Source organism: Uranotaenia lowii, chromosome 3 (genome assembly GCF_029784155.1).
Source record: "Uranotaenia lowii strain MFRU-FL chromosome 3, ASM2978415v1, whole genome shotgun sequence".
Classification (NCBI taxonomy): domain Eukaryota; kingdom Metazoa; phylum Arthropoda; class Insecta; order Diptera; family Culicidae; genus Uranotaenia; species Uranotaenia lowii.
This window is the reverse complement of record NC_073693.1, coordinates 43,448,458-43,470,789: the sequence shown is the minus strand read 5'-3', so window position 1 is coordinate 43,470,789 and position 22,332 is coordinate 43,448,458. Positions and strand designations below refer to the sequence as shown.

Below are 22,332 nucleotides of genomic sequence, written 5' to 3'. Positions count from 1 at the left end.
GAACCATCTTAAACTGAAATCTTATGAAAAATATCAACTTTACTGGCGATCCAAAATTAACAACTCAGAATCAGATTGATCATTTGAAATATTATTTTTTTTTATTTGAATACACAAGTCCTATTCAAAAGAAAAAAATTAACCAATGAATTCAGATTCAAACCCAAAACATAAAAATTTAAATTAACGATTCATTATTGAGGATCCAGAAACAAATTTCACTTCTTGAATCATATTTACAAATTCGGACCTGCAATTTTGATACAGAAATAGTTTTTTTGCACATTTCAGAATCCGCATTGAAATTCGCAAACGGGGTCAAAATTCAAATTTTGGATTCAGGTTCAAAATTCAGATTCCGAATCATTATTTAAAATTCAGATTCAGCTCAAAAATGAGTTCAGTTTAAAAAAAATCAAGATGACTATTTCATTAAGGAATTCAAGCAGCAGGAGATAATAGACTTGATATTGATTTTGGGCTAAATTTTTAATTTCTAATCACAGTCAGTTTGTTTACACAATTCATCTAAAAATCACAAACTTATTCGAGGTTATTTCCAAGTTTTGTTAAATAAAAAAACTGATTTTTTGTTTCTCTTAAATTAACTACAAAGTTTTATTCATGAAATCGATTTTTAATGCGAAAAGCCAAATATCGAACTAAAATCTTAAATTTGCCTCAAGTTTGCAAGAATCAAACTTGTACCTCTTTTAATTTTGAAAATTTGATTTACAATTTTCATCGATGAGAAAAACATTTAATTTTTCCAAGGGTTGTGTAGATTTATCTCATTTGATCTAAGCATAAAGTGGTTATTTGTTAAAAAAAAACATATTAAATTTTCTTTAAAAAATACTTTTTTTCCAAATGTAGGATTTTTATTTAAAACTAGCTGACCCGCTAAACTTCGTTTACCTGTTCCTTAAGAAATCGTCAGAAAATGTATACAGCTCTTTAACTACTTCGTGCTCGTGAATCAGTTTTCGTGAAAATCGTCTTCAAGTTGTTCCAGTTTTGTCCCGTTTCTAGTTGATTTTGTATAGGAGCCCCCCTTCCATAAAAAGTGAGATTCTTGAAACTATTATACAAACCATCACTGGCCCGAAAAACACTCGGATACCAAATTTCACTTCATTACGACCGACTATTCATACGTGATGGTGTTACAAAGAAAACGCCTCCATTTTTATATATAAGATTTACCTACTATTTTTTATTTAAAAAATATTAATGGAATAAAACTTAAAAATAAATAATTAAATATATACTTAAATTGTACAACAAATATCATAGAAATAAATCCCACCCCCCACCCCCCCTCCACGGCAAGCCTAATTTGGAAGTTGAAATCATCAAGCAGTTTTTAGATCCGGATTGAAAATTCAGCCGAGTCAAAATTCATAACGAAAATCGCAAATAAGATTAATAAACAAAATCAATCACATAACTGTATCTTTGAAACGATTCTCAGAGATATATTTTGGAACTCTGCCAATCTTGATAGCATTTTTAAAGTATAATTCTTAACGCTGAATTCTTCCTAAGTCATGCCGGATTTTTTTTTAAAGCTTATATTACAGATCTCAGTCAATTTTGTCGATTTTTTCTATATTTTTTTTATTCAAAGAGATGTTATCAATTCGGTCATTAGCCCTCATTTTATTTGTCAAATCCTGAAAATTATCTTCAGTTGGAACTGCATTTTGATTATTCACAGTTACTCCCAAAAATAAGTGTACACCCAATTTTTTCCTATTTTTTCCGAAACCTTGCCTTCTTACGGTCTTGAGAATTTCCCATTGAATTATTTTTTTTTAACAGTTGAATGAATTACACAGTTGATACGCTATTGAGATTATTTTAATGTTGTGTACACATGTACACATATCAAATATCTCGGTAAAACAAAAAAATTGCCAAAACATGAGTGTACACTAGGGCGACCCATGATTGAACTTCGTCTGGGGTTCTGGGGGCTCAGCCTACAAATAATACCTTAGGGTGTAGAAAAAAAAACTTTTATTAGCGGCGACTTAGAAAAATGATGTTTAGAAGTCGCGACCCAAGTAACACAGAATAATCCAAATAGCATTAGGCAGTTTTATTATGGCATTTTTTTGTACATCTCGTTTTATGACGGTTTAATTATAGTCATTAAAAATGCTTATGTTTTTGCTACGACCATTTGTTTTTTTAAAAGTTTTGAAAACGCTAAAAAGCATTTTTTTTAATATACTGTTTTAGTTGCTTTGAAAGAGTTATGAATGCTCTGTTAAAATTACAATAAAACACAAACATGGAAGTTTGCTTCTAGCTTTCCTTTGCATGTTTTATAATAGCACTCAGTGCTTGATTATTGAACCGCCATAAAACTTAGTGACAGTTCTCGATCAAGATTTCAAAACAGGACACGCTCAAGTTGAACATCACATATTTGAATTCCCATTTCTACACATTTTCGATAAGTTATGTGTGTTGGTTTTGGGTTAAAATAAAAAAAAATATATAAAAAAATTTGAAAACTTCCAATCATCGGAAGTGGTATGAATATCTTTACCATATGAGTATTGAGTGAAAGGACCCAAATAGTAGGAAAATTGTTGCTCGACGCCATCATTAATCCAAGATCGCGGCTTCCGCTTTTATTTTCAAAGCCATCTTGGATTAATGGTGGCGTCAGATAGCGGAATTCAACTCCTTCTAGTAAAGCCCTTACACCCAATAGCCATATTGTGGGGGTTTCATGCTATTTTTAGTTATTTACAGCATTAAAGTTGAGCGGAAGCCGCCATCTTGGATTTCAAGATGGTGTCGGAAAGGAAAAATTTGACTTCATCTAGTTTTGCCTTTCCATCCAATACCCATATAGTGGCGGTTTAATCAGCGGTGTTTAAACTCGCCTCGGAAAGAATCATTCGGCTGATTTTTTCCGAGTTTAACTTGTTGTGTGCAGATTGATTTTATCTTCGTTCCAATCATGACGTGATTGCACACAAAACGAAGAGAACAGTTCCGAGTTGATGTTTTCCCCTCCTCGCAGGAATAAAATCACACCAATGAAACAACAGAACGAAGCTTACCGTACACGAATGCTCACGAGCGATCGTTGCCCGACGGACCGAGTTAACATTCCTCGCACCCTTCTCTCGCTCGTTTCCCGTTCCCTTGTATCTATCACTTTTAGCCACGCCCCCATGCGTTGTCCGATTGATGTGTTCGGCTGCCGAACGAAAACGATTTTTTCTTTAATTCGCTGAACTGTTCGTTTGCTTCGCTGATGTTTCTCCCCCGATTGCTGTTTACTCCTGCCGAGTTTACCCGAAGCTTACTTCCTGATGCTTTCCGAGTTGAACTTTAGATAGCATCATTGCAGATTGAGTTTAACGAAATAAAATCGTTCTGCAAAGAAGGGCAAAGTGCGAGTATGTAGACTCGCGATTTTAACATCTCTGGGTTTAATGCGATTTTTTGTCATTTACAGCATTTAAAGTTGAGAGGATTCCGCCATCTTGGATATGAAGATGGCGTCAGAAAGCGAAATTTGACTTCTACTCGTTAAGCCCTTTCACCCAAAACTAATATGGTTAGGGTTTCATACGATTTCGAATACTTTACAACATTTTAAAGTTCAGCGAAAGCCGCCATCTTGGATTTGAAGATGGCGTCAGACAACGAAAATCGACTTCCACTCATGGTTTATTCCACGGTTCAATTACAACCAATCCCTTTTCATTCAAAAGTCTCCTCATTTACTGTACTAATGATTAACAACTCAGAAATGAGGAACTCATCCTAAGCGTGTAATTGGTAGGCTCGCGAGAAAAACGTCAAATTATAGCTTTTTATATGGCTCTCATTAAACCATAATAAAACTAAGTAGCCATTTATCTGACCATAAAGCTGTTAAGCATTAAATAGACTAACGCCATGTTTTCTCAAAATCAAAAGGCACAAAATGACTTGATTGATGGATTCACAATGTCAAGTATTTTGAAATAATTTTACCAGATCATACATATTTCAATAATGCAATCATCATTCATCAACCATCAGGTTGCTGGGAAAAATAAAAAAAAAACTCTGAGAACTCACTAAACCGAAAAAAAACAAAAATTACTCACGTTTTATAAAAGCTTTGGTGACCAAAATTTTGAAACATAATGATTATATCGAGGTTTAAAAAAATTGCAATGATGACGTTTCTAGCCAAAACAGCCAGATGTCAGCTTTATTAGAGTTCTGGTGATGTTATAGAATGTGTGATTATGTGATGGAAAATTCAGATGACACAAAGCATCAAAATTTACATTTTTCCGAAGTGCAAAGACTTTAAGAGCTAATTTTTACTAATATTATTCCAATGCAATTAGTTTTTTTCTATCAGCTCTTGTTTTCGAGATAACTCTTGAAAATTCATTAAATAAATCTGTGCACTTTTTTGGCAAACTATAAGTAGAACGATGGTTGATTTGTGACTGGTGAATGTAGTCTTATTGTAGGACATTAAGTAAATGTACTGTTTCTAAATTATATTTTGACTGAGAAGCCGAAACGTCCACAATAAGACTATAAGTAGAACATTTCAAAGATTTTGAAAAAAAAAATTTTAATCCAATGAACGACTTTTCAAAAGACCACGACTGATTTTGTCATCTGAGAAAAAAAGATACAGTAGTTTTCTTTTTGTCAATTTTTTCCAATCCTGCAAAATTTGACGGAATTTTAAAAAAGATTTTAGCCAATTCGATTCTTTGATATTTTTTTAAGCATAAGTCGATTCCTGTCGCAATCTGCAAAAAAGTTGTTAAATAAGTTAAAATCTTCAATATCAAATACTCAAAGACTTTCTTGAATGATGTTAGAAATAGTTGTAATCTTATCTATTCCGAGTTTTAAAAATTATAAAATTTAATTTTTTAAGGATATCTTCTGAAACGAAAAGATTCAAAATCTGGTTCAGTTTTCACGTAGGTTTATCAATTTATTTATTAGTTATCAAAGATCAATTTGACTTAACAGTGATATATTTTAAATTTTTCACATGTTATATTACTAAATTTAGATATGATAGATTAAATCTGACAAATGATTTATATTCAAGACGTCACAATCATCTAAAATCAGTTATTAAAACATAGGCAGCAAAAATGCTGTTCCCCTGTGAATCTGTCAAATATTGTAGAATTTTAAAATTTCATGTTTTTTTATTGGAATTGTAATTGATCCTTTATTCACTGATTGTAATCTTTTTTGTAAAATTACATCATAACAAATCAAGGAGATTCCTCCGTGACTTTCATTTCGAATGAAGTTGATGAAGATTCATGTATTTTTTTTTTTTCAAATGATATAAACCAAGAAAAACATTCAATTCTGAGAATATGGTAATTTCAAAAAGAGCATCGCGGGTCACAAAAGACAGCCGAGGGCCAAATGTGGCCCGCGAGTCAACTAGCGTTCAGTTGTAAGTTTTGGAGAAAACTATTGTTTTCTGATTTTCTGCGGAGGGAATTTTTTTTATTAACTGACAATTTGTGCCGGGGGTCCTTAGATCTTCTCATAATTGAAAATTTGGTTCATTTTTACGACTTAAAAACACCTTTTTTTAGGATTTTTAACATTTTTATTTTTCGAGTTAAATTCGGTTAAATATTTTTGTAAATAAAATAATATTAAATAAAACATATTTCAACGCTACAGAAATTTGTTATTTATTTATCGAAAATAATAAGAAAGCACATTTAAACGCAGCTTTTAAAATAAAATATTTCAAAATTTTTAAGTAATGACCTTTAACATGAAAATTTTAAATAAGCTTTAAATAATTTCTAAAAGTTACGTCTGCATTACTAAATATTCTGCAAAAAAAACACTATTGAGTATAGCCCAATTTATGATGCAACTTTCATATGAAGACAGCAAAGTGGACCAACAATACCTTTAAAAGTTATGAAAGAAATAATTATAATAAATCTCTTAGGTAGCGCGCACTTCTAACAATGTGGGAACAAAACTACTTTTCCAAACAGGTAAAAAAAGGCCGCCGGACGTGGCCTAGAGGAAAGCATTCCAGTCTTCTAAGCCAGAGTCCATGAGATCGAATCCCGATCACGGCACACATAGTACTCTTTCTGTGGTCTGGTGGTTTTAGCATTTGTAAGATGCTAGCCAAAATATCCTTGAAAGATGTACGCCTTAGAGTTAAGTAAATAAGATCTCTTCAAAGAAACAAGAAGTTTCACTGAGATCCTATATTTATCAAAAAAAAAACTATTTTTCCTGGTTTTGTAGAAGAATTGAATTTAAATTCTACCTATAATCGTTAGATGTATATTCATAAATGGTGAAATCGTTTTAGGAGAATATTTGTTGATGCAGATGGTACTTTTAGACACCATTTAAAGCCTATTCAAAAAAAATTATGTTAAGGTCATTACTTAAATTTGTTGAACTATTTTATTTGGCAAGGTGATAAAATTTCATTGCGTTTTTATGTGCTATATTATGATTTCCGATCAAAAATAACAGAGTTATCTAGCTTTGAAATATGGTTTTATTAAAAAAATCTAATCAAATCTACATAACTCGAGAAATAAAAATGTTAGAAATCTGAAAAAAAGGGTTTTTAAGTGGTAAAATGAACAAAATTTTGAATTTCGGAGAAGATTTGAAGACCTCCGGCGCAATCCCGTCAGATAATAAAAAAATATCTCCGAATCATAAGTCAAAACATTTTGCTGTCTTCATGTTGTTGAGAATCAAAATTGTCCCTCAGAAATCATTATAACTTTTTCAATTGAATTTTCAAAAATAAATTTAACTACTAACACAAGTAATTTAACGATCAGAATAATTTCCCAATGGTGTTAAAATGTCCGTTAACGTGAATTGCATCAGTCAATTAGCACAGCCATCATCAATTAATGAATCACAAATTTCACGAGCAGAAAAGCAAAAAAACCGAATGATTCCGGGCCAAATGCAACGGCTCGTTATGGAAAATCGAGTGTGACATTTGTAAAAACATCTAAACAGTTGAGAAATTTTGATGACCGAATTTTCTTGATTTTTTTATTGCCGGTGGTCCATGTTCTCTAATTTGGACCGAATCATCAGCTTTGTGGCCCATTAAGCAATTCTCATTCGAGGGTAGAGGTAGTTGGATATATCTACATGTAATTGTTTGGCGTTAAATCGCGGACCGATGATGTTTACAAACACGTTCCATTAACAACAGGCTAGGGGATTGACACCTCACTGTCTGCTGGCCGTAAAATACCGTCTTCATATGCGAGTTCAAATGTTTGGAATTTGAAATTCAGACATTTTTATGGAGCTCAGTTAAATTGCAGGTGCAATTTTTGCTACATATCTAGTAGAAATCTATTGGCTAGACTAGATTCCTACTTGATATGCAAAAATTCACTTGCAATCTTATTAAATTATGAAATTATTCTAGGAGTTTTTATTTTCATTTTCATTCAAACTAGCTGGCGAATTCAAATGGATTTCTATTATAAGTTTTTATCAATAGGAAAGGTAACGAATGTTAATAACAATCTTCAAGTGTATATGCCAAAAACACAATAAGAAAATTTATGAATCTAGTTTTTTTTTTCAATATCTGCCGAAAGAGATGTTCTCAAAAATCAAAAAAAGGATAATCAAAATAAAGAATGAGTAAGATTGTATCACAGTTAAAAATTTGAATAAAGAGTTAGCGTTAAACTTGTTGATCGTCTTGTTCAAATGAATATGTTAAAAAAACCATTCTAAAATTTAGAAGAAAGAAAAAAAAATTTCGCCTTACTAATAGTTTTTTATTTATTTTTTATTATTTTATTATCGACGTTTATCCACCTCGCAGATGTATGACATTCTAGTGGTGAACAAAAATTACGATGCCGAGGGGCCGGATTCCATTTCATTACGGGTCGGAGATCTAGTCGAGGTGCTGGACATGGGCGAGTCCGGAAATGCACATGCAGCAGCAACAGCAGCAGCGGCCAAAACCACATCAGCAAAGTAGGTTTATTCTATTTAATCCAAAAAAAAAACATAATTTAATTTTTAATTTTAAAATTTTCAAAGGAAACCGAAGCTGGATCCGCAGCTTAATGTTGGCAAAACGGAAAGCCTGCTCGATAGTTCCATCTCCAAGCACAAGCTGGCAGTCAAACCGAAGAAAAATCACCAGAGCTCACATGCAGCGCGGCGAAGCGTGAGCCCCCAGCCACCGCAGTATCAGCCGAAACCGAACGAAAAGTGAGTAGGAATATCCATCGAAATAGTGAAGGGATTGAATTCTACCCAACTACTTCAGTTATCCTGAAGAAAACTCATGAATCCAGTAGAAAAATATAGAGATTCAGGTGAAATTTGGTCCTTCGAGCCGGATTGTTCAAACACTTTTGCGACTTTTTACATAATTTTGTAGTTTGTCTGGAAGATTTCTCTTAGAATCGAGTATCTCTTGGGTGAATAGTTTATCTAGGATTGAGTATCTTCACATTATCGAGGGTTTTCTGAATCATAGGATTAATTTTTAAGACGTCGATAGTCTCTTCGTGTGTACAAGGATTTCCGTAAGGCTGGAAGGGTCTTTTGCAGGACGAAAAATTCGGGGTCTTTTCCAACCCAAAAGTTCGAGGATCAAGGTCAAGGGTCTCTTCTGGGCTGAAGTTTTTTTTTTAAAAAAGGAAGATCAAGACTTGGTGTCCCTTATGTGAAAATGAAGTGTTTATTTTTGCCGAACCAAAGGCCTTCTTTGGATAGAGAGATAGTCTTTGTAGAGTCAAAGTTCTTTTTTAGACCAAGGTATTTTCAAATTCGCAATTGCCTTTCCAGGACCGGGAAACTGATTTTGAGAGGAGCTGATGGTCCACAAAATAAAAAAAAAATTAAAAGCCAAAAGTTTCCAAAGATACGAGGGCTTCTTCAGAGCTGAGGGTATTTTTGAAAGCGAGGTCTGCTTTAGTAATGGAGTCACTTTAGGGAAGAAAATCTCTTTCGGTCGAGGCAAAAAAGTCGTCCCAAGGCAAAAACGTCTGCTAAGGTCCATAGTTCGTTCAACCATTTTTAGAGTCAAGAACAGAGAGTTTCCGAAAAATCGAACTCTTCAAACTCTCGGTGGTCTCAATTCGGCACTGAAGTACCGAGCGTCGAGGCCACAGGGATCTTGTCATGATCAAAGTTCTATACAAGTACGAGTACCAATACCAAAAGTATCCGTGTAACACTGAGGAATATTTTAAGAAGCGATCAATGGTCTTGTCAAGGCCACAAGAGTCTCTAGAAGGCTGATAGTCTTTCAAGACCCGTTAATCTTTTTCGGGCAGAAGTTTCCGTTTGAACCACGGTCTTTCAAAAGACGGGGATCGTGTTAGGCCAACTGAGGGTATTTTTGGGACGAAAGTGCCTTTAGAGACTACAATCTCTTCAAAGCTGTAGATGGCTTCGGGGTTGAAGGACTTTTTAAAGCTACGAGTCTCCTTGTAGATCGGGGATGGCTTAAAGGTATTATTAAGTTCAAAAGTGATTTGGCGTCAACAATCTTCAAATCAGAGTTGCGAGAATTCCGATTATCATTTTAAATTGATAGTCACCGTAATGAGTATCAATTAAGCAGCACAAGGAATTTCGTTGTGACGTTCAATGATATCGACGTCAAACGAAATTCGCTGAACATCATAATCGAGAAAAAAAAATCACGGTTTCAGATTTGTTTTGGTCATCCCATAAGAGAAATCATCAGCTATTATCCCCATTTTTTACCCTACTATTTTTTACGATATTACTGCTGAAAGCTTAATTTATATCGAATCCTTTGAATTTGTAACGTAAATTAATGCGAGGATTGGAATTTATTGACCATTATGATGCTACAAGGTCAACTAGGTTGGATATGATCAATTCTGTCGAATTGGCCAAAAGGGCCATTTTAATAGATGACACCATTTTTTTCGCAGTTTTCTCGTTTTTATAACCGCGACATTAATAAACGTTCACAACTAAAAGCGTTTTAAAAAGAAACCAGCGTACAGTACAATCATGATTATTATATAGAATTATTTTGGAGCAATTGGTTGCCGAATATATCCTATTTCTTGGTGACACGGCCATGTTTTCTACTTCAGAAACTTCCTACAGGGAATTTCAAACATCACTCGAGTTGATAGAACATTTGGAAAAGATTAGTGTGTCAACGTTTAAAAAAATGGCATTTATTTTATAGTGAAAATGTTCATCAAATTGCTTGAATTACTATTAAAATGATTTTTTTAAACTAAAATAAAAAAGATTTTCCTTTTGGATAGAAGCCGTTACTTTCATTTGATAAAAAAATTTTGTTATTTTTTTATTCTATGTTTTTGGCTAATGAATTCTTTTCACATGTTATCGATTCCAGCTCGTTTCAAAAGCTGGGGTGCCAGGCGTTATTATCGGAATGGTTTATTGGTAGGTTTTAAACTTTTGTTCCGATGTTCAAATGTAAAAAATCTTCAACAATCTTAATGAATATTGGACCCATTTATACCTTCGTGAGACTTTCGACTCCAAACGTGTTTCCTTATATTTATAATATTCAAATAACTTTTCAGATGTTGATTATTTTATTCAAAGTTTACTGTGATGAGTAATTTAAAATGATTTCCTGGAAAACTTTGTTTTTTTTTATAAAAAGTGTGATTTCTGATTCTTTACTATAGTAAAAATGCAAAAAAATGAGGCAACGTTTTTATAGATTTAAAAGTTTATTACTGTGGGAAATAAAAATTATAAGCTGCATGTCTTAAACCTACTGAACAAGATGTGAGACTTATCACTCCCAGAGAAAAAAGAGAGACTTATCGCACCAGAATAATGTTTTAAGCACTAATTGTACAACATTCAGTAATATGAAAGATTCATTTGCAAACTACGAATAAAAAAGAAAGTCAAGATTTCTTATCATTTACCTGTTTAAAATGAATTTGTAAAAGTATGTAGAAAGGTGTTTGTAGGAAGGTGTTTTGAAAATGTATAACTAGCATTTTGCATTCAACAGGTAAATACAACTGACAGTGTTTCAAAAAGTTTTGGTAAGTTCAGCTTTTTCGGAACTGGAAAACTTGTGTAAGTTCTGACTTTCAAGTTTCATTGTTCAAGAGTTTGCACAAACATTACTCCTTATTCCTTCGTAATAATTCATTGGAAATCTCTGCCCTCAAAAAAGTAGTTTTTCTGCTTGTGACTTTCAGACTGAGAAAACGTTAACATTCAAAACAACAACCGTTTGTGATGCTTACGATGAGATAATTTAACATCACACTGAGAGTCAAAAAGGGAAAATCTCAATCAAAAAAATCTCAATCTCATGAGATTTTGCAATCTTAAAATCTTCGTTCGGTCTAGGATATAGAATCTTTTCTTAAGTCAAGAGACTTTAAAAAAGGTAAATTTTTACCTGAACAAAAAATATTATAAAACTGAAGAACCTACATATCCTTGAGAATTTTCTTTCTGCCAATTTTTTTTGCAAAAGAAAGTCTTTAAAATTTTACTTACGATTCATCGAATTATCTTCGTTAAGTAAACACGGAGGATAAACACGACTGTTGTTCCAATTATTTCAGCTAGTAATACTAATCATCAACGTGTAGTTGATTTTTTCACATTCAACTATAAATATATAATCGATTCAACTACAAACTGCTGATTGGCCTTACGCAATCAACTATGAATATGATAGAATCAACTGTAGTGGTATAATTGATTCAACTGTTCAACTGGTAGGTTCAACTACAATTGTATGGTTGATATTAGGCTTTGTACTAAAAATATAATAGGTTCAACTATACATTTCTGATCGATCTCTCACAAAGAACTATACATATATGATAGATTCAACTATAAATTTCTGATTGTTTCAATTAATTCATTCAACTACACTTGTATGGTACATTCTAGGCATTGAACTTTAAATATAGTAAACTCCAGTATATATTTTATGCTTGATTGAATGCGCTTGATTCGTGTTCATCAGCAAAATTTAAAAAAAATCGTAATTGTGAGCCCATTACGTGTTCCCAGCAGCGATTGGGTGCTGTTTTTAGAGCTCAGCCGGCAATTACAGGAAACATTTTCCTCTACCAGTTCCTGGCAGCGGTCGTGTAGTATGCCGACAGTTCCTGGAATTGGGAAAGACACACCTACTCTGGCTGCCCGCAATACGTGATCCTAGCAGAATCCCACAGGAAACTAGTATTCGTAAGTCAGTAAGGTCGGTATAGCGAATGATAGATGGATGTCCTGATCTTGAGTGAATTTTCCTCCCACAAGGTCAATCTCCGCCGGTTGCAAAAGCACCGACTTCTAAAAACGTCTTTCGGGACCGATTTGTTAAGACGCATCAAGATGCAAAAAGAACAACAGCGAAGGAACCAAGACATGGATATCGAGATTTCCTATCAGCTTTTCTAATATCGTGGCGGCTAAAACGAACTAGACGCGAAATGCTGAAATAATAAATTAAAAAAAAAACGTAGCCATAAAATTTTCCTGAAAAAAACATCTTAAGATATGATAACTTCAGATATAAACAGAATATAAATTAACAATATTTATCTATAGTTGGCCTCATTGAATCAATCATAGAAATAAAATTGAATCTATCATATTTATAATTAAATCAATCATGAATCTATCATTTGTAAACACATCAATCATATCAGTACAGTTGAAATCATATTCATAATCAAATTAATCATATTATTATAGTTGAATCTACTATAATTATTGTTGAATGTATGACATCAATCGTACATTATAGTTGAATCTATTATATTTATTGTTGGATGTACAAAATTAATCATCTATCTATCCATAATGTATTATATATAGATATTGTTAAAAGAACGCAATCAATCAGATTGACTATTATATGTATTGTTAAAATTTTGATATTTATAGTTGGTCGAAAAACAGTCAGTTATTTCAGATTAAATATAAGTGGATTGTTGTTGGAAATACCATACACTTTTTTCTCCGTGAAAGGTTGTAAGCAAGTCATCCATCAGACCATCCATTCAGAGTCATTTTCATGGTCTTCAGATTGATGTTTTTAGGATCAAAAGTCTTCAGCCGAGGGTTCTAAATCTAGGCTTTAATGGGGGCATCAGATTGTCGATCGATGTTTAGGTTTAGATCTGAAATGTTTCTATATCAAACGTTTTCATGTAGTTAGTCATCATACCAATGATATTCAGATGATGACCATTATTTTGAAGGTTTTCTTATCAGAATACTTCTGGCCGAAGACTTTCCAAGCGAATGTGTAAAACAAGATTTTTAGGTACATAATCTTTAAACGCGTATTTGCAATGATGATTTTTATCTTTATATCTTCAGGTCTTATGTATTCAAATCCTATTTAAGGGTCTTTAGAGTAGAAAAAAGTTGAAAGATTTTCTTAAACCTCGAAGAAAAATAATTACTAAGATCATAATCTCGAACCGGTGATCTTTGGATTGAAAGTTTTTAAGGTTAAAGTTTTGTAAAAGTCTATGTTCCCTGGGCGATGGGGGAGGGGGGGGGGGGGGCTCAATTATATCACTCTGATATAATCGGGTATGCCTTGAGGCCTGAGTATCATTCTGTAGTAAAACTATCACAGTTTTTCGATATTTAGGAGTACGAGCACCCCCGTTGAGTGGTTAATGGGTCAATATTTCATTACACATTATTCGTGTACTAAACAGATTACACAACATAACATTACATAGCGCAATAAAAAAAGCTAAGCCCACGGTGGATTTTATTTGTTTGTTACATCACACAGTCCAGCATTACACATAGTAGCAACAAAGCTCAGCCTACGGTGGCTGTAATTTGAATGTTACATTACACAGCCCAGCATTACACATCTCAACAACAAAGCTCAGCCCACGATGGCGATTATTTTTCTGTTATATTATAAGCCCATCATTACACATCGTAGCAACAAAGTTCAGCCCACAGTGGCTATTATTTGTCTGTTACTTTAAACAGCCCAGCATTACACATCGTAACAACAAAGCTCAGCCCGTAGTGGCTATTATTTGTCTGTCAGAAAAAAAAGGTTTGTCAAAGTCTATCTTCATGTAGGGGAGATGAGGGCATAATGGCCACCTTAAGGAAAATGCTTGTTTAACCATAGAGAACAGCTGTAATATGTGAATTACATCATTGTTTTGATTTCAGACACTCAAATAGTCTATTGCCTAATTGGATGAAACTTGAAAAAGTAGATAAAAACGTTTAAAAATGCATTTTAAAAAAATTTGCGGAAAGCTGAAAACCAGTCACTGTAGACTGTAGAGGCATAATGAGAAACCCCCGATGCAGTATGAGCACCATTAATGAAGGCATAATGAGCATTTTCTGCCGGGGAATCTAGCAGCGAATTCGACTCGATGAAGTCAACTGAGAAATAGAGCTACAGCTTAACTTGTATCGTCTGACGATTTGGCCTATTGGTTAGATGTCGGAGAAGTAATCAGTACGCTCGAGTTCGATTCCTGGTGGAGGTGGATTGGCTCAAAAATTATAATATTTTCGTCACTTGAGAACCTAGCTGGTTATTATTTAATATTTCTGTAAAGATGAAAAGGATATTTCTTTTTTGGTGAAAAATTAATACTATAGCTAGTACGAAACAAGTCCTCATGAAAATTTGTTGAAGGAAATACGTACTTTTGTAGAAAAATGGAGTGCTTATTATGCCCTGGGTACTCGTTATGCCCTCATCTCCCCTAAATCATTTTTAATTTTACATGCTGAAGCTCTTCATACTGAAGGCCTTCAAACAAAAGGTCTTCCACTTAGGCTTTTCTAGACCAACGTCTTCCATTATGTGTTTGGATAAATGATCGTTATTTTGCAGGTTTCCAGACCAAAAAAAAATCTGATTTATATTCGAATGTTAACAGGTCAAACTTCTCCTGATGGATTCAACGGTCTTTACAAACAAAAAATGTAGTTTTCAGGGACTTTCGGAAGATCGAAAATTTAAGAACCGAAGGTTCCCAGATCGGTGGTTTTAAGGTCTTCTTTTGGTGGGTAACAGGAGAGAACTCTTGGAGGTTCTAAGGCCCGAAAGCCATCTGATTGAGAATGTTAAGATTGAAAGTTTCAAAATTGAAGATCGTAAAGTCGAAAACCTTTCAATCAGAGATTTTAGAAACTTGTATTCAATTTTAAGATCGATTTTCTTTTTAAAACTTGAGATATTCAGAAGGTAGATGGTCTTCAAACTAAAGGAGATCAAGGATCAATACTCTTCTAGACGAAAATAATTCGAATCAAAGATCTTTTAACCAAAAGTTTCAACGGAAGCTCTTTCGTTAACAGCTTCAAGCCAAATGTTTTGAAAACGTAGTTTGGTCATAAACGAAATTTCTTGAGACCGAAGTGTTTAACCAAAGGCCTTTTTCCGAGAGTCTTCATACTAAAAATCTTCAAGACAAAGGCAAAGAGCGTACGTATTAGCTCTTTAGGCGATAATTGTCACACTACAGGTTTTACGGCATTGAATCATGCAAGAAAATTTCTTTAGGCGGAAAATTAACAATCAAAAGTGTTTTAAAGACTTTTAAGTCCGAAATTTTCGGATAGAAGATCTTCAGACGTCCAAGGATATTTTTAGCATTTTCAATCTTCGGCCTTCATCTAGCTTTGATTGAGTTCAGCTCAGTTAAAATTTTGTCAAATATTTAGAAAAATGGTAACCTGTGCACCAATATCAATAATCTACATTGATTAAAAGCATTTGATTTCAGTTCTCAGAGACGTATTCTTCGATTGAAGTCAGAGATTCCAGCATATGTAGAGTAACCTAATTTTTTCCTTTCTTCCATAGGTGGAAAGTACGAATCTTCGACGGAGACGACAACGCCAAAGCTGGCTGGGTTCCGGTTTCGGTCCTGGACATCATGCACACCGAACAGGCCGTTTTCGGCGAGAAATCCAACGATGCCTCCTATCGTCGCGAGTGAGTTCTGGATTTCGGTTTTGAAGTTGTAAACCCATAAATAATCTTTCCCAATTTCCAACCCAGAGCCGTCGTTCGGGAGCTGGTCGAAACTGAGGAGGAATTCGCCCGGGATCTGCAGCTAGTGGTGGACAACTACATCAAATTCATCGACAATCCGGACAACAAAATCCCCCGCTCGGTGCGGGATCACAAGGACGACATCTTCAACAACTTCCGCCAGATCGCCGAGTTCCACAACACGTAAGTTCGGTTAGTCGCACACACTACACTTTCCATATTGCATCTCAGTAGATAAATTTACATAGAATCGAAAAGTAAACTCTCAATAGGAAAATCAATCAACGAAACGATGTCATTAATCATAACAGTTAAACTTGACAACTGTAAGGCATGCTTGAAAAAACCTCAAACATTAACTGTGTCATTTCGAACCATTTGTCCTCGCGAAAAACAAAATGATTAATTAGAAAACGAAATTGACCGTTTCGAATACCTTCCCTTTCCACAGAGTCCTGATCGAGGGTGTCAAATACCACGCGAGCAATCCGAAGATGATTGCCAAAACCTTTCTGCGGTTGGAGCGGGACTTCGACAAGCACGTCCGGTACTGTCGGGATGCCCCGATTTCGCAGGAGTTCCTGGCGGCGAACGATGCAGTGCGGGATTTCTTCATGGTAAGTCCAAATTTTAATTTACTGTTAATCTATACTTCAATTGGTCAGATGTCACTTTTATGATTTTTTTTTTAAAGAAAACTAAGATAAATTAACATTCAAGAAACATTTTCATAAAATTCCGAATTAAAAATCGAACCCGCAATTTTCTTGGACTGTTCAAAGCAGAGCTCCATGAAATGAGTCGAGAAAGGCGAGCTAGAAAGCAAACAAGCTTTCGGATAAAGCTTGTTGATTCAGGCGTTATGCCATCTGGTCTTGAAAAATGCAAGCAGAATATAGTAAACAGCGCGCATGCTCGCTAGGATATCGAATTGAAACATCGAGTGTTGATCTCAGATGTAATAAACTTCGAAGCTATTTTCAAAGAACTATAAATTTAGAAAAGAATACCTATAAAGTTCTGTTTTAAATTTTATACGAAACGAGAAAAACTCACTATAAAATTTATTGAAATCTAAATTCCCCTCATATAAACCATGTCGTAGCTTTCGTTTTTTATTCTGAGATTTTTGCCAATCAGAAATGCCAATTAGAAAATAAAGAACCAAAAAAATATCAGCCGTTGAAAATTACAAAAAAAAAAGATTTTTTCTGCACTCAGTTTATTCTATCTTCTTTTTCCTGATAAATTCATTCCGATTAATGAATTGTATTTTTGTTATTATTTTAGGCCCTTTTTGAATCGTTCTCAATAAGTATAAACCTTCTAAATTTTCTCAATTTCCCTCATTGCTTCCATTCTCATCTCTTCCTCTCTCATTTGTGTGTTATCTCTCTTCTCCCATCTCTTCCTCTTTTATCTCTTCCTCTCTCATCTCTTCCTCTATCATCTCTTCTTCTCACATCTCTTTTTCTCTCACCTTCTTTCTCTCATCTCTTCTTTTCGCGTCTCCTCTTTTTTCATTTCTTCCTCTCTCATCTCTTCCTCTCTCATCTCTTCCTCTCTCATCTCTTCCTCTCTCATCTCTTCCTCTCTCATCTTTTCCTCTCTCATCTCTTCCTCTCTCACCTCTTCCCCTTTCATCTCTTTCTCTCTCATCTCTTCCTCTCCCATCTCTTCCTCTCTCATCTCTTCCTCTCTCATCTCTTCCTCTCTCATCTCTTCCTCTCTCATCTCTTCCTCTCTCATCTCTTCCTCTCTCATCTCTTCCTCTCTCATCTCTTCCTCTCTCATCTCTTCCTCTCTCATCTCTTCCTCTCTCATCTCTTCCTCTCTCATCTCTTCAATATTAAAAAAATTCTGGATACAAAATTTTCTTCTTTATATAAATACCGTTGTCTCTTCATGTTTGGTATCTTCATCTTTCTTTCAATCTTTCTCTATTCCTCATCTTTCTCTACTTCACAATTTCAAATTTTCTCGCTTTCTTTCATTTTTCTTCATTTTTATTTTTCTTTCATTAATCTATTTCTTTCATTAGACTCTTTTATTCTTTGTTTATTCTCTCATAACTCCCTATAATTTTTGTGATATTATTCTTTATCGAGCTATGATTTTTATTTATATATTTATCTACTTATTTTTTCTTTTATTACAAACTTTTTTTCCGATATTCTTTTGTCCTCCGCTTTCGACTTTATTTATTTATTTATTTATTTATTTATTGTACATCAACAGATCACATATTGATCCTAATGATAAAATTAAAAATTAAAATTAAAGACACTACAAATACAATGGTCTACACAAAACTTAAAGCTTTAAGGATTTTTCTTCGGAATGCATCCCTCGAAACGTCAAAATCGAAATGTTCGGAGTAGCGGTTGAATGTCTTGATTACACCTATAAGTGCTGTGTTAGCCCCATAATTATTCAAACGAAGAGGGACGTAGAGCTGGAAATCACGATTTCTCAAACCACGTGGTCGTATGTTGAGTTGAAGACCTTCCAACAGTGCGGGACAATCAGTTCTGGATGTAAGCAAATCAGCCACGACAGAGGCTCGTGCGGCGGTCCTGCGGGCTTGCAGCGTGTCGATGTCGATTAAACGACAGCGGCTCTCGTAGCTGGGAAGTCGGAACGGGTCTTGCCAGCTCAGGTGACGAAGGGCGAATCTCATAAAGCGCCGTTGGATAGCCTCAATACGCTCAGAGCCGTTTTGGTAATAAGGGCATCAGATAGCAGAGGCGTATTCGAGGATCGAACGAACCAAACTGCAATAAAGACTCTTCAAGCAGTAAATATCTTTGAAGTCTTTCGCCATGCGAAACAATAGACCTAGGCTTCTAGAAGCTTTATCGACGATGTAATTGGTGTGAATCTTGAAATCCATCCGTCTGTCAAGAATGACACCAAGATCTTTCACGTGCTCAACTCGAGCAATAGCCTCGCCGCCGAGAAAATACGCTGCATTTGATGGAAGCCGCTTACGGGAAAAAGAAATTGCTGCGCATTTACTACGATTCAAAGGCAGACAATTGACATCGCACCAGGAGGCGAAGAGGTTGAACTGGTCCTGCAGGAACTTGGCATCGTCAGGGCCGGAGATGGGATGAAACAACTTCAGGTCGTCTGCGTAAGCTAATTTTGGTCCATCGAGGAGTAACAGCACGTCGTTGAAATAAATTAAGAACAGTATTGGTCCTAAATGGCTCCCTTGAGGCACTCCAGAGGTGGCGAAAAACTGGTTGGAGAAGGATTCTCCCGTTCGGACAGTAAGTTTCCGACCTACCAGGTAGCTGCGAAACCATTCCAGTAGAGACCCACAAAAACCAATGCGATCGAGTTTGGCGATAGCAATTTCATGGTTCACTTTGTCGAAAGCGGCTGACAGGTCGGTGTAGATGACGTCTGTTTGGAATCCTGAAGCAAAACTGTCTTGCACCTTAGACGTAAACGCCAGCAGGTTTGTGGTCGTAGAGCGCTTAGGCATAAAGCCATGTTGATCATTAGAAAAATATGGTTTGCAGTACGAGAAGATAGGGTCTAAAACAACCAGCTCAAATAACTTGGCAATAGCGCATAAGGCAGAAATACCGCGGTAGTTGTTGACATTCCTCCTGTCGCCTTTCTTGTAGACCGGAAACATGTAGGCTTCTTTCCATATAGAGGGAAACGTAGACGTGTTGAGCGATGCTTGGAAGATTCGTTTTATAGGTGTTAGCATATGTGATATGCAGCGCTTCAAAAAAGTGGCTGGTATACCGTCCGGTCCTGCAGAATAGCTGTGTTTCAGCTTCACGGAAGCCTTCAAGATGGTATCTTCGTCGACTGCAAAATTATCAAATGAAGTGCTCAAATGAGGGACGTTGCTTGTTGCACTATTTAACTGCTCCGAGGATATTGAGCCAGAGTCGAAAATACTACGGAATTTCTGTGCAAAGAGATCACAGATTTCACGGTCCGAAGTCGCCGACGTATCATCCAGGAACATGTGTGATGGTAAGCCGGATTCCTTCCGTTGATCCTTGATGAACTGCCAGAATGATTTAGGTTTTGTTTTAAAACCACGCTGAATCCGGATTAGGTAGCTCTGATAGCAACGCGTGCTTAGTATTTTATAGGCTGAGTTAAGTTTGCGATACTGATTTTTGGCCTGAAGAGTCTTGTGCCTGGTGTAATAACGGAGGGCTTTATTCTTTAGCGTTTTCATTTGTCGCAACTCTTTCATGACCCAAGGTGCTCGTAGATTTGAGACTGCAGAGCGTTTCGGCACATGGCGATCGATAATGTAGTTTACAATGTGAGTGAACTTAACAGCAGCAGCGTTTGGATCAGAAGGGTCCAGTTCAGATTCCCAGTTAATGGTGTCCAGAGTTTGAAAAATCGCAGAAAAATCGGCACTTTTAAAGTCGTGGAAGAAGGATGCCGGATTTTCGGTAACGGCGACAATTCCGGAAACATCGAGCGTAAGCAGCAAAGCGGGGTGGTGAGGGACGGACTTGACCAGAGGCTCAGGAGCTTCTTCGATTGTTGGTGAAAGAGACCCGTCATTAACGAAACAGAGATCGAGCGAACGGCCATTTTCGTTAACGATGTTGTTGATTTGCCGGAGAGTGGCCGTACTTAGAGCGTCGAGGATGATGTTGGAGGGCAACGTGAATGAGGATCTTTCCGGGTCAGCAAACAAGAAGCTACTTTGGGAGCAGCACCACTTTAAACCAGGCAGATTGAAATCTCCGATGATAATGATGTCGTCTTCAGGATTAGACTTGATGCCTAATTTTCTTTTTTTTTCAATTTGCTCTTTTTATTCAATATATTCTCTTTATCATATCTCACGTTCTGGTCCACATCTTAAGAGTTTCTTACAATTTAGTTCCTGTTTTCGAATTTTCAGTCAATTTACTTAATTAGTTTATTTTTCTGTTTTCTTCTTGTCCCTGTTCCCAATATTTAAGGATTTTAAATTTGGTGGTCCTTTTTCTGTTGTTTATTTTTCAATAAAATTTTGCAAATTTTTACTCTTATTTCGGATCATATTCATCTCTCATAAACTTTTGTTTAGTTATTTTCTTTCTTTTTATAATTTTTTAACTCTAACTTTTTTTATCAGTATTTTAAATATTCTTCATTCGCCAATATTCTTCTCTCTCTAATATTCTTCTCTTTCCAATCATCTTCTCTCTCCAACATTCATCTCTCTCAAATTATCTTTTCTCTGCAATATTCTTCTCTCCCTAATATTCTTATTTCTCCAATATTCTTTCAATATTCTTATTCTCTCCAATATTGTTCTCTCTCAAATATTCTTCTCACTCTAATAGTCCACTCTCACCAAAATTCTTCTTCCTCCAATATTCTTCTCTCTCCAATATTCTTCTCTCTTTAATATCCTTCTCTCTCCCATATTCTTCTCTTTCCTATATTCTTCGCTCTCCAATTTCTTCTCTATCCTATAATCTTCTCTCTCCAATATTCTTCTCCTTCCAATGTTTTTCTCTTTCCAATATTCTTCTCTCTCCAATATTGTTCTCTCTCAAATATGTTTCTCTCTCCCATATTCTTCTCTCTTCAATAATCTTCTCTCTCCAATATTTTTCTCTATCCAATATTTTTCTATCAACAATATTCTTCTCTCTTCAATAATTTTCTCTCTTCAATAATTTTCTCTCTGCAATATTCTCCTCTCTCCAATATTCTTCTCTCTCCAATATTCTTCTCTCTCCAATATTCTATTCTCTCCAATATTCTTCTCTCTGCAATATTCTTCTCTCTCAAATATTCTTCTCTCTCCAATATTCTTCTCTCTCCAATATTCTTCTCTCTCCAATATTCTTCTCTCTCCAATATTCTTCTCTCTCCAATATTCTTCTCTCTCAAATATTTTTCTCCTTCCAATATTCTTCTCTTTCCAATATTCCCCTCTTTCCAATATTTTTTGAATATATTCTTCTCAATCTAATATTCTTCTCATTCCAATATTCATCTACCTCCAATATTCTACTCTCTCCATATTCTACTCTTTCCAATATTCTTCTCCTTCCAATATTCTTCTCTCTCCAATATTTCTTCTCTCTCCAAAATACTTCTCTCTCCAATATTTTCTCTCTCAAATATTTTTCTCTCTCCGATATTCTCAGATATTATCCTCTCTCCAATATTCTTCTCTAGCTATTATTCTACTCTCTCCAATATTTTTCTTTCTCGAAAATTCTTCTCTCTCCAATATTTTTCTTTCTCGAAAATTCTTCTCTCTC

The 22,332-nt window shown here is 35.1% G+C and overlaps 3 protein-coding genes across 6 annotated transcripts in view; 1 reads left to right on the top strand and 2 right to left on the bottom strand.

Moving 5' to 3' along the window:
- The window catches only part of LOC129757383 (obscurin), an 84,397-nt gene that overhangs the window by 48,225 nt on the left and 13,840 nt on the right, over positions 1-22,332 (bottom strand). The gene's annotated exons all lie outside the window — the stretch shown is intronic.
- LOC129752130 (obscurin-like) lies at positions 7,871-16,752 on the top strand. The gene is made up of 6 exons (XM_055747923.1): positions 7,871-8,028; positions 8,095-8,268; positions 15,881-16,012; positions 16,079-16,255; positions 16,524-16,689; positions 16,738-16,752. The coding sequence occupies exons 1-6, from the start codon at positions 7,871-7,873 to the stop codon at positions 16,750-16,752; spliced, it is 822 nt and encodes a 273-aa protein (XP_055603898.1).
- LOC129752129 (uncharacterized) overlaps positions 17,549-22,332 on the bottom strand; it is a 96,842-nt gene continuing 92,058 nt past the window's right edge. The window contains 2 exon segments of the mRNA XM_055747922.1: positions 17,549-17,932; positions 19,365-20,830. Coding sequence (XP_055603897.1) covers positions 17,549-17,932; positions 19,365-20,830 — 1,850 coding nt within the window.